We start from the raw sequence: 12686 nt of genomic DNA, 5'->3' as shown, positions 1-12686 counted from the left end.
AGAGAGAGAGAGAGAGAGAGAGAGAGAGGGAGAGGGTGGGGATTGAAATTTTCAAATGATTCATTAAGACCTGTTTTGGTGGTCTGGATGAAATGGCTCCCAAGATGGTCAACCTCCCAATATTCATCTGTCATCCTTTCTTTGTGTGTCCTGTCTTCTTTGGTTTGCTCTTATAGAGAAGAAGCAGGCTGGACTGTGCTCAGGAATATTCAAGTCACTGAAAAAACAAATTCCCATTGTAAAAAATAAAATAATGTCTGGTTTGTATATTAGCCTTTTGGTATATGAATCTTATTAGCGTGAGTCAGTCCCTGAAAAGCTAATGTTTTCTTAGAGTCCTGGGAAAAGAATTTCTAATCTCCCAAAACTGAAGACCTATGTGCACAGCATGCTACCTTTGAAAGCCTTGTTTGGAGGGTGGTTGGAATCATGGCATATCCAACATGTCTTTTCTGACTGCTACATGGTTATATTCTTCTTTAACTAGGCAGAGGCTATCTCTGATGTCACTTACCTGTAGTTACATGTCTAAGTTGCAAGGTATGAAAAGGCAAATAGCAGAAATCATATCCTGGAAAGTGGATATGGGCTATTGAAATTAGGCTATCAATCAAGGGACTCAGTGAGCAATGTGTTTAGAGGAGTAGTGCTGGAAAGTTTTGTTTTAATTATCACATAAGTCAAAGGGACAAAAATCAACTTACAAATACTTGAGCATATTTTGATGGCAAGAACATCACAGTCAAGATAAGTCAGGCTTATGCTGTGCTAACAACTCCCAAATTTCAGTGGCTTAACATAGAAAAATTTATTCTAGCTTTCACAGAGTCTCCATGAGTCAGTGGGAACTGTGAATAGAAGGAGGGCTCTGCTCCACTTACTCACTCAGGAACCCAGGTTGATGAAGACTCCACCACCTGGAATGTCAACAGTTGCTGCAACAAGGGAAAAGAGAAACTGGAGGATCATGTAGGGGCTTTTCAAACATTATTTCCTCTAGCATTTTATTAGCCAGAATATTAGTCACATAGCCCTCCTATTTCAAGGGGATTGGGAATATAGTCTTCTGTGTGCCCATCACAGGCATGCCACACAGCATGGGTAACCAAGGGGAGCAGATGTGATTGGCAGTAAATCAGTGAGGGCAGAGCACTAGCTTGAGAAAGAGGAAGGACAGCATGTCTGCTTCCTGATAGTTCGCCTAATTATCTGTTTGAGCTATCCCAAAGTTCTGCCAATTAAATAGCTAAGAAACTCTCTTATTAATATTCTATTAAAATAAGCCAGGGAGCTGCCACCCAGAGCCATTTATATCTAATTATTTCATAAATGCAGAATAATTTCTATCCTATGACTCTGTCTCTACCACTGTAAGAGCCAAATTCCTAAAAGCATCCTATAGGAAGAGAGGTGGGGGCATAATATACTCAGGCCTCTTCCCTTTGTTGTTAAATCTGTTGACTTTAGAGACACCACTTAACCACTAGTTACTTAAGAAAACTAACATAACCCAAGTAATTTTAATAGTCCTACTCTCCTGCCTTAACTGACAACACAGATACTCCCTATGCCCACATGCCAAATAAGGACATCGGAGGATGAGGCGGTCAGGAGAGGAGAAGCAGCAGTGCAGAAGTGGCCTGAGTGATCCAGAGAAGGCATGCCAGTGGGTGTTCCCAAGGTTTCAGCAAACCACTGGAAGGTTTGGCTAAGTCAGATCCATTCAGAGAGGTTAACATGGGATGAATAGAGAAGAAACTGTCGGGGCTGGGGAGCTCTTCAGGCCCTTATATTTTGGCGGTGAGAATAGAATTCACTAATGGTTTGTGATACCTATGGACTGAATTACATTTTTCTGTGACCCAAACCTGACAAAATCTTGGCCAACATGGAAGAGGGCTCTGGAGTGAGAATCACCTGTCAGTGTTGTCCCCATCAGGCCAAACTGGCTGGGCCCTTGTGCTCCCACCACCCTCAGCCACTGCCTGTGGACTGCCTTAAAAAAGGCATGACATCATGCAAGCACTCCTTGTAGGTAAGTATCAACTCAATCCTCAGAGGGTGTGTAGGCAGCACATCTCCATGTCTACCACAAGCTTTTTGCCCATAGTACTCTCTTTGCTTTGATTTTTACCTTGAGAAGAACTCCAGAGATCTAGTCAGATTGTAAAGTTAGACTGTCTGGAAACTCCAGCAAATATATCTGTCTTGGATGGAAAGGCTGGAGTGTAATCAGCTTTGTTGGTGACCCATTTCCCCCTTCCCCCCATCACTGGTTAGCTACTAAGCAGATTTTCTTCCCTGAGGGCTTTTGTGGGGAATACTGTACATCATGAGTTTTAGGAGAAACCATGGAATTTCAATATTCATTAGGAATTACCCTCAAGTAATGGGGAAGTAGAATTTGCTGCTTTTCAAGAGTCTTGGTTTGGGAGGTTGAAATTTATTGGACACCTACTGTACTTTATTTTACATAATATCAAAATTACCTTGAAACATTACAAAGTATTTATCAATTTCCTCACCTTGAAGAGGATAAATTTATGTTCAATAGAGGTTAAATACTTTCCCAAAATCTCAATACCAGGAAGCAAAAGCTAGAGAGAAGACCCCATGGGACAGGGTGTACAACAGTTTTGCTCAACACTGCATTCCTTGTACCTAGTAAATGTGTGTCTTAGAGCAGAGGGCCAATAAATATTTGTTGACTGAGTTATGGGTGGCAGAGTAAGTATCCAAAATCATATATATGTCACTTTAAAAATGTAAGCCTTTCATTATTTTATCATGTGAAATACACAGCTTTCAGGAAAAGTTGTGAGATTAACGTTAAGAAATATGCTTTGGTTTAATCAGAAAACACAGTCTTGTGGTTTAACTTCTGCATTGTGATGCTTCTCTGACTCTGGTCATCCAAGGGGCAGATGCAGGCAGATGCAGCTGTCTTCATGCAGTAGAGGCATGACTCCACCACATGAAGTGTTGGGGAGAGAACAATTTATAGGAATGGTCACTGAATTACTTGTTATTCATCATCTGCATTCACTTTTAGAGAATGGTTGGAAATTCTACGTTTCAGGAGTCAATTGTGATCAATGAAGTATTAGATGGATTTTTGTCCAACTAATCTAAACCATGGTGCTCAGAATAGCATTACTTGCTTGTTTCTCAGATCTTTTTGTAAGAAACTGAGGGAAGGCAGTATCAGGACTGAATTGGACATCTGGCTTAGAATTTGCTTTCCGAACTCAAGAACCATACAAAGGGTGGATTTTCTGACCTTAGTCAATAGCTTCCTCTTCATGCATTCTTCCTCTTCATGGATTCTTAGTAAGCTTGTGATCTGAGCCATAACAGACCTTAGAGTGTCCACTGCTGTGCTGACCTACATTCCCATGGATTACCAATAATAGGATTAGCGACTCGGAAGCTGGGGCTATACTTATTCAAAATTCCCAAGATAGTTTTTTACAGAGGAATATGGCTTCAGTTTCTCACTATTTTCTGCTAGTTCTGGTCTTTCTGGACTCACGTGCAGCTCAGCCATCCTGTCTGCCAGGATGTACCTGCTCAGAGGAGAGTTTTGGCAGGTGCACTGTGCTGACAAGATTCCAGAGGGTGGTAGGGGATGGGCTTCCTTTGGGGATAATTTGGAGTGGAATCAGGCCTAGAATTTTCAGAAAATCAGAAAAAAATCTCTGTGAGACTCATTCTAGTTGTCCTGAACTTTGGTGAACCGTGCACTTTTACCCAAATGGGTCTAATGCTTTTATTTCAAGTGAATAATACTTTTTTCTTCTAATTCATATGTCTAATGCCAGGATAAACCTGATCCCACTTCCCATTTCCCTCTGCTCATTTTAGTGTTCCTGGTTTCTTGTATAGGACTCAGCAGTGCATATCCATCTCTTTGGGAAAGATCCCAGGCAACCTCCCTGAAGAGTTCAAGTAAGTGAGAATTGAACATTCATCCTTATTTGAATTGTCCCAAGGGTCTTTCATCAACATGAACATCTTTGGCTCAATTTTAACAATGTCACTGTGATTCACCTAGGAGCTCTGGAGCACCTGTCAGAACTGAAAGAACTGAGACTGGAGGGGAACAAATTTCATTTAGTACCATGGACAGCATTCCATGCCACCCCACTCCTCAGGGTCTTGGATCTCAAACACAACAGAATTGATGTACTCCCTGAGCTGGCTCTTCAATTTTTGGTCAATCTGACTTACCTTGACCTCTCTTCCAATAGGCTTACAGTTGTATCCAAAAGCGTCTTCCTGTACTGGCTGGCCTATCAGAAACACCAGCAGCCTGGCTGTGGGGCCAAGATTCTCTGCAGCATGGTGCTGGCACTACACAACAACCCCCAGCTATGTGACTGTCGCCTAAGGGGACTTGTTGAGCTTGTAAAGTCCATCAGCCTCCCAGTCATCCTGGTGAATCCCTACCTGATGTGCCAAGGCCCTCTCTCCAAGGTGGGGCAGTTTTTTCATGAAACAGAGCTCAGTGCTTGCATGAAGTCCCAGGTCTCAACCCCCAGTGCCAATGTCACCATCCAGGTGGGACAGAATGTAACCCTGCAATGCCTGGCACTGGCCAGCCCCTCACCAACCATTGCATGGACATACCCCATGAGCATATGGAGGGAATTTGATGGTAAGCCACATGCACCCTCTTATCAGAGAATGGGGAAGTCTGTAGCAAACCTGTCCTCAATAGAGAGGTTCTAAACTTGGTCAATCATGAAGGAACGGTGCCAGTAAGATTGGGACAGCTCTGAATTATACACATCACAGCAGAAAAGATTCCAAGACAGTGTTCACTATCAATGCATTATTTTAAATGGGTGCATACAGATCTCTATAAGATATATATACATATGTAAATAGATATCTTAGAGTTGACTTAACATATTGTGTAAATATTAGACAATGTATATGAACAAATATATTTTGAGGGCTTTCTAGATGCAAAAACTATACTGTGTTTTTTCAAATCATAGAATTTCTGACTAGTATCAATTCTAGAGGTTATCTATTATTTATATCTTAAACTTGCCTGAGCAGACTCACCTAGGGTACTTGTTTGAAATAAGATTTCAAGGCCCCTGCCTTGGAGTTTTGGATTCAATAAGTCTAGGGGAGGGCCTGAGAATATGTATTTTAACAAGCCTTCCCTGATGGCTCATCCCTTACCACCCAGCTATTTCTTCCACCAAGCAATTGAGAAGTTGTAGACACTGACTGAATTTTACACTTCTCTTCTGACCACTTTGTTGATCAGACCTTATTGGCTTCAAGTTGTAATACCAGGACCCAGTGAGAGGTGGGCCCCTGGGCCCCATAACTGAATTCAAACCTGCCTCTCATTTCCTGGAGCTCTGTGCTTGCTCTGTTTTTATATCTCAGCTGGAATCACCTTTAATGCCACCCTGGGTATTGGGGCACATCACAAAGCCAGTGATGGCCTCCCGAGGGGTATCTTGAAGCTGTCTAGAAGGCAACTTAGAAACATCTGAGTAAAATTTGAGAAATACAGCTAGTCACCCAGATATTTGTTACACATGGTGACAAACCTCTGGATGGTTCAAAGATACTGAATTAAGTGAAATTTTGACTTTTTCCTATCATTTTATGGATCACATCTTATTGGCTTGAGGTGAAATAGTAATGAAAGAGAAACATAGGATTTATTGTTGTAGCCTTTTTGAGAACAGTGAAGTGGATCTGGGTGTTATCTTTTGTGATGCTCTGTGATCAGTCTCCTTGGCACCATGTTATATCTATTCTTTCAGTAATAATAACAGCTAACATTTATGGAACACTTACTCAAATTTATGGAGTGAGTACTATTACCATGCCATTTTATTGATGAGAAAATTGAGGCCAAGAGAATCTAAGCAATTTGTCCAAGACCATATACCTAGTAAGGGATAGAACCCAGGCATTGGGCTGTGGGCTCTGAGCCACTCCACATCCTGAGGGCACTTCTTTTTTTTTTAATATTTATTGGGGAATTGGGGAAGGGGAACATTGTGTTTTTCCAAGACCCATCAGCTCCAAGTCAAGTTGTCCTTTAATCTTAGTTGTGGTGGGCATAAGCTCAGCTCCAGTCCAGTCACCTCTTTCAATCTAGTTGGGAAGGGGCATAGTCCACCATCCCAGGCAGGAGTTGAACCGGCAACCTTTTTGTTAGGAGCACATGCTCTCACCAGCTGAGCCATCCTACTACCTGTTGGCAGCTCAGCAGCAGCTCAGCTCGGGCGCAGCTCACTGGCCCAGGTGGAAATCGAACTGGCGACTCTGTTGCTCAGAGCTCGCGCTCTAACCAACTGAGTCACTCGGCTGGCCCAAGGGCACTTCTTGAAGCTCACAATATCGCAGTCCCACAATTGTGAGAGATTACCCAGAAACCACAGTGTTAGCTCAACAAGGCTAAGGTAGTTTGGTGGGGACAGCTAATGCAGCTGAGGATCTTCAATAGATAGAAGAACCAGGTTCCAGATCAATTGCTGCCTTTGAACAACACTCATTATGGGCAAGTTGCTTAATCACTACAATCCTCAAATTCCTATGTGTAAAGCTTGGGTACTTGTCTTATAGGGCTGCTGAGAAGCAAACACCTGACACCAAATATATGCTTAATAAGTGGTAACCACCACTTTTAACAAAAAAAATTGGCAGTGCTGGACACTCCAGATGTCTATCAGAGAAATGCACAGTTATTTTGCTCTCTCTCCACCCAGTGTTGACTTCATCTACCACAGAAGATGTTGCTCTGTCAGAGCTGGTCATACCTGCTGGTAGACAGGGGCAACTACACCTGTGTGGCTTCCAACTCCATTGGCAGGAGCACCACTGTCATCTCGCTCCATGTCCTGCCTGCACTCCAGCCTCTCTCCTCCCCCTTGGGGGACAATGCCGATGTTGACCTGCAGGTGGTCAAGCAGACAATGCGAGGGATCCTGCTGGAGTGGTTTGCAGTGGCCGACACCACTGAGGAGAAGTGGTTCACCCTCTACATTGCGTCGGACGTAGCCGTAAGGAAGGAAGTTGTCCACATTGGCCCCAGAATGGACACATTCTTGGGGGGCCAGCGTCCACACCAGGGCCATTGTGTGGTCTTTGTGACAGGCAGAGACCATGGCAGGCTGGATGTAAAGGAGCGTCTGCTGCACATCACAGTGGTCCTGTGTTCAGTGCTGCTCTCGGTGCCCGTGGGCACCTACATCTGGGCAGCCCAGGCTCCCTGCCGCTGCAGGCAGTGGTGCCGATGCTTCTGTCCTTGCCACAGGAAAGCCCCAGGTGCCCCCGTGCAGCCCCACAGCACAGGGAGGACTCCTACAGAGACCATGCAGCTGTCTGTGAGGATGGCCTGGGGTGCAGAGACACTGAGGAGGATGAGGAGAGAGAAGGAGAAGGAGGTAGTGGCTGAACAGTCTGGGCCAGAGGGTGGAATGGTGTGGGCCCCCAACCCCTGAACCGACCCTCTGTGGCAACTCAGCTTGGCTCGATCCATTTATTTAACAAGTATTTACTGAGCACCTGTTGGTTCCAGGCACTGAACTTGACACAGTGGACAGGGAGACACAGTTCTTATTTTCATGGAGCTGTTGCCAATGGATCTTTGTCCTATCCAAGTAATTGTTTTATTATACACGGTGTCTGGAAATTAATAAATTATATAATAAATTATATAATAAATTAATAAATGTTACTCTTTGCAGATATATAGCCCTATTACATGTTTACATGTAACATGCACATGTGACATTTCACATGTGTTATTCTATTAGAGAAAGGTGAAATTCTACAGGTGAACAAACTGAAGCCCAGAAAGCAACAATGACTTGCTCAACATCACCCATCTAGCAGGTGGTGGAGGCAGCACTCAAAAGAGGTTCTGATTCCATTGTTTCCTCTAAATGTCTGCTTTGCAGTATTCTTTTATCTCCTATTGTTCAGAAAGTGTTATTCTCCCTCTTAATGGCAAACTCCCAACAATTGCATAAGTTTGATGTTCCAAAGAGCTGCCCTTTGGATTCATAAGACCCTAGTGAGTGGTGTAAGTCCCTGAGTGTGGGTGTCTTTCCCTGTGAACAGTCTTTAGTGCTCCTGACAGCCTAGAGCCATCAGCACCAAGGAACAGGGGATTGGCTGCAACCTGGGGCCCAGGCTCCAGTGATTGTGGAAAGAAGAAACGCGAGAGCCATACACAGAAGAAAAGAATCTATATAAAATCATGTGACTCTCTCTATTCTTTTTTTTGCAAAGAGGAAGCTACACAGTCCTCATTCTCATCTAGTCCCATGAGATTGTGACCTTCAGGTTTATTGTTTTCAGCCCTGCGTCCCTAGCTAACGTCTGAGTGCTGAGCATGACAAATGTTTGTTATACGAATGAGGATATAATCCCTTCCCCTTTCCTTAGCCAACATTCCCTATGAAATCCCAGAAAGGTGCTCATTTCCTCTTATCTGGACTCACATGGAGTAGAGGGATCCCCGTGAACCCCAGAGACAGCTCACTGTCCCTCTGGGGAGCCCCGCTGGTGGAGACCTTTCTCTAGATTTAAACCCCCACCTGTCTCCCCACAGCTTCACCCACTGGAAACAGGAAAATCCCCCGAAGCTGGCCTCCTTGTGTAATCCCCACAAATGTTTTCTCCCTCCTTCCCACCTTCCTTACCAATTCCTTCTCATCCTTTTAGGCCTACCTTAAGTATCAAGTCCTCCAATTAGCCTTCCTTGACTTCACATCCCTGGGGAAAAGAAATAATGAATCCAGCAGGATATGCAATGTTTTCACCCTCTGAGGCAGAGACCCATCTTTCTTGCTGAAGCTACTGGACTGTTTTGATAATCAATGTTGGCTGAAATGAATTTTTAAAAATTGAAGACCTCTTTCACATTCAGACCAACTGTTTCCTCATTTCTTCAAGTTCTCATTTATTTTTTTCTGAACATTAGAAGACAAGACCTTTTTCTTATAGAAAATTTCAGTTGTACCAAAAGTTTGGAGAATCTCATTACTCCCCTTCAGTAAGCTTCAATAGTTTTTAACATTTTCCAGTTTTATTTCATCTAGGCCATGCCCTTAACATTAAAAAAAAAAACAACTGGAGTATTTAAAGGCAAATACAAAGCTCCACAGATTACCTGTGATTATTGGATTGTTGGAAAAGTCATGACACAGTTTTGCAATGAAAAATATAGAAAAAATACATCATGACTTTTCCAACAACCCAGTATTTTAGTTTTACCTCTAACAGATAAACAAGTTTTAAAACACAACACCATTATCACACCAAAGAACATATATTTTTAAATTATTTGGTTATATATGTACAAACTACATATCCATACATGTATGTGATATAGTAGAATTTGTTCCTGAAAAATATCCCATGGTGAATTTTGAAGAAAAGTGGTTGGAGCAAGTTAAGAACTTGTGCTTTGATTGGCTTCTGCGTGCCTCCCTCTATGGGATCAAATACTATTCACAGGTCTTGTGGGGTGGCCATCATGAAGTGTCCTGAGGCCACCGTGAAGGTGGGAGTGGACATTCTGGCCTGCACTTCTGGCAAACAAAGTTTCATGGTGGACAGGGGACAGAAGGGATAGGAGGTGGGAGGTGCTGTGGAAGAGACACGAAGCGTAGCAGTGAGAGTCAGGAGTGTGCCAGTGTTCAGCTGCCCCTGTGAACATGGAAATTTAGGGAGAGGGAACAGGTACACAGAGGTACACTGGGAACCTGATCCTTTAATACCCTTAGACTGCCCCTTAAAAGTCTTAGGGCAAAGATGTACACTACTCAGATTGACGGGGCAATATGATAGTAGGGATAAGAGCATAGACTCCGGAAGCCAATTTCTTGGACTTAAATGTTGGATTTGCTTCTTGTTGGCTTTGGAATATCAGGCAAGTTATCTATTTTTCTGTGCCTTAATTTCCTCATCTGTAAAATAAGGATAATGATGAGGACCTACCTAGGAGTGCCTACCTCATAGGGTTGTCTGGATGGTTATATGAGTTTTTACATATATAGCTCTCAGAACAATGCCTGGCACCTAGTAGGCCCTCTGTATACATCAACACAATGAATGTTATCACCATTTACAATGTCCATGTCAGTTTGTGGTTTCCTTTTTGTTTGTTGGTTGGTTTGAATGTGACTCAGCATACAGAGAGGGCTATTTGGAACATAAGATGTTATTAGGATCATATGTGTTTACATGTATAAATGTACATGTAATGGCATAATTTCTATGCTAAATATCCTTCACTTGTTCTGTTTAATTAATATCTAAATGATGCTGCAGTTTTGTATTCAATTGTCCTACTATTGAGAATCTTATCTATTTAAAGTTTTGACCCTGCAATTTTAAGGCAAGTGCCTTTGATTCAGGAGACATTTGTAAGCAGGGCAACTTGTTTTTAGAATGAAGCCGTTGCTAGTCCCAGGCCTCTGCTATTAGCACCTCAAAGGAGGAATTGTGTCCTTTTTCTCTTTCCTTCTTCTGGTTTATTAGAGTTACAGACAAAAGCGGGACTGTCACAGATGATATACTAAGAAAATGTGCTAGAGGAATGATTAAAGGAATGATTGAGTAAATTATTGGCTAATGAATAAATAACTAGAACGTATTCAGCCATAGAGATGCCATTGCATGATTTCATAAGATCATGTAATGATAAAATGATAAAAATAAGATCCCCAACACCACCAGCCTGTTGCTGCAAAATATGGTCACTTGCTGTATTGATCAAATTATGGTCACTTAAGCCATCACCACCTCATTCTGGAAACTAGTCCCTTCAGTGCACTGCCTCCCTCACCACCAACTTATTTCTGTGAATCTCCTGAGGGTCTTCCGTGTGTCCACATGCCTGTCTGGCATCCTTAGTCCTCACATGGTATCTTCCCCACTCTCTAGGTTCATTCTCCTGTGGCCAGGGCCCTTGAAGACTATCAGGGAAGCCTCACTGCCAGCGGACAGATGCCAACATCCATGCTAAGTGGGCTGACCCTGGATTCTCTCAAAGCTTCCAGTCCCTAAAGTGACCAAATTCCTGAAGTCCTTAGAGAAACAGGAGACTCTGGCTCCTCCCTAGGTCTTGCCACACTTCGATGCAGGTCTCTGAGGGACAGCTGTTTAGTGGAGTCCCACGGTTCTTTTAGGGACCGGCTCCTCAGTTCCTAACTCCCTCAGATTATAGATGCTTAAATGCGGGCTGCAGGTCTGCACAGGACACAGATGCTATGGTACCTGCCCTGCTCTCCTCCACTTGCCTCTAGTCCGCTCTCCTCTCTCTCTACAGGTACAAAGAAAAGGCTCCTGGGCCTAGCAGTGAGTGGAAGCATCCAGGAGGTAAGGTTGCATGGAGGGGGTCCTCTTCTCCAGGTTGTGGTACTCTAGCATGTGGACCATCAACCATCCTCAAATGCTCTCTTGTACAACTAAGAATAGCAATTGTCTACTGAGCTTGTGTCAGCAGATACAAAGTTGGTGGCAGGTGTGTAACATACTTTGTTTCCCCAAAAATAAGACCTAGCTGGAAAATAAGCCGTAGCATGATTTTAGGTGCCAAAATATGGCACCTTGGCATACTGAATATTTCAAGCTGAAGGAGTTTGTGGAAAAGGTGCCCTTCTCCCTGAACACAGGTCATAAAACCCTCATGTGAGGGGTGCGTGCTCTCCGTGTCCTGGAAGAATCATGCTACGGCTTCTTCTCCGGCTAGGTCTTATTTCCAGGGAAACACAGTAGATTAGCTCTTGCATCCTCCTAGCAATGATTCTTTGTATCATGTATTGATGAGGAAAGTAAGGCCCAGGGAGGCTTCATCTCTAACCCAAAGTCACATTTAAGTGGCAGAACCAGAATTCAGACCCAGGGCTTTCAGACTGTAAAGTACTATATTATTTTATATAATTTGAAAGTCTGAGCTCAGTGAAAGGAAAAAACACACACTGTCCTGCAGATTTCTTTGAGTCATCTGTTGATTCATCTGCCCATGGATCTAAAGCTTTATTCTTAGGGCCCAGGAGAGGGAGATCCTGGCCAGCCCGACTCCTAGCCCTTTACCTCAAGGCCTAACACTGTGCCCGCTTGTAGTCCAGGCCCTTCCCAGTGTGACTGAGCTGACAGTCCCTTGGCCCCAGCATTTCCTAAGGCAGTGAAATCAACCTGGCCTCATTCCTGCAGGCTGGGGGTCTCCTCAAATGCCAAACACATGTGCTGGTCACCTACGTTTGGTGGTACCTGCCTACTCTTTCTCAGTAGGCTGTGCTGGCAACTAGACACTTTCCCTATGCTTCTCGGTGTAAGAGTTGCCCACATGCCCAGTTTCCAAGATTGGTTCTGCATTGCTTCAAGTTCCTGAGCTTGTCCAGGAGTCTACCCACCCCCAGGGCCTTGATGTTGGCCTAAGTGTCCAGCCCATGGCCTTTATGACCACTGTCCTTAGAGACAATGCTGCTTCCCAGGTCTCCATGCCTACTCCAGGCTTCTCAGTTCTTGCTCTCACTGGGCTGGGTTGGGATAATTAGTTCTAGCTCCAGAACACATTCCTCCCCAAGCAACCCTGCCAGAGCTTGTCTTGCTCGAGAGGAAAGCCCAGTCCAGGCCCACGATGTGCCATGCTTAGGTAGACAAGCCCTGCAAACATGCTGCTCTTAGAGGTG

General features: G+C 43.8%; 1 protein-coding gene across 1 annotated transcript; it reads left to right on the top strand.

Annotated features, from left to right (window-relative positions):
* The first annotated feature begins 3480 nt into the window (after nt 1–3480).
* On the top strand, nt 3481–7671 carry LRIT2 (leucine rich repeat, Ig-like and transmembrane domains 2). The gene is given in 6 exon segments (XM_019626460.1): nt 3481–3590; nt 3886–4004; nt 4007–4657; nt 6747–6798; nt 6800–7302; nt 7305–7671. Coding segments are annotated over 6 exon segments (1566 nt in total). The 3' UTR covers nt 7436–7671.
* The last annotated feature ends 5015 nt before the right edge of the window (nt 7672–12686 follow it).

Source organism: Hipposideros armiger, unplaced genomic scaffold (assembly GCF_001890085.2).
Source record: "Hipposideros armiger isolate ML-2016 unplaced genomic scaffold, ASM189008v1 scaffold_678, whole genome shotgun sequence".
Lineage (NCBI taxonomy): Eukaryota > Metazoa > Chordata > Mammalia > Chiroptera > Hipposideridae > Hipposideros > Hipposideros armiger.
This window is presented reverse-complemented; position numbering and strand designations above follow the sequence as displayed.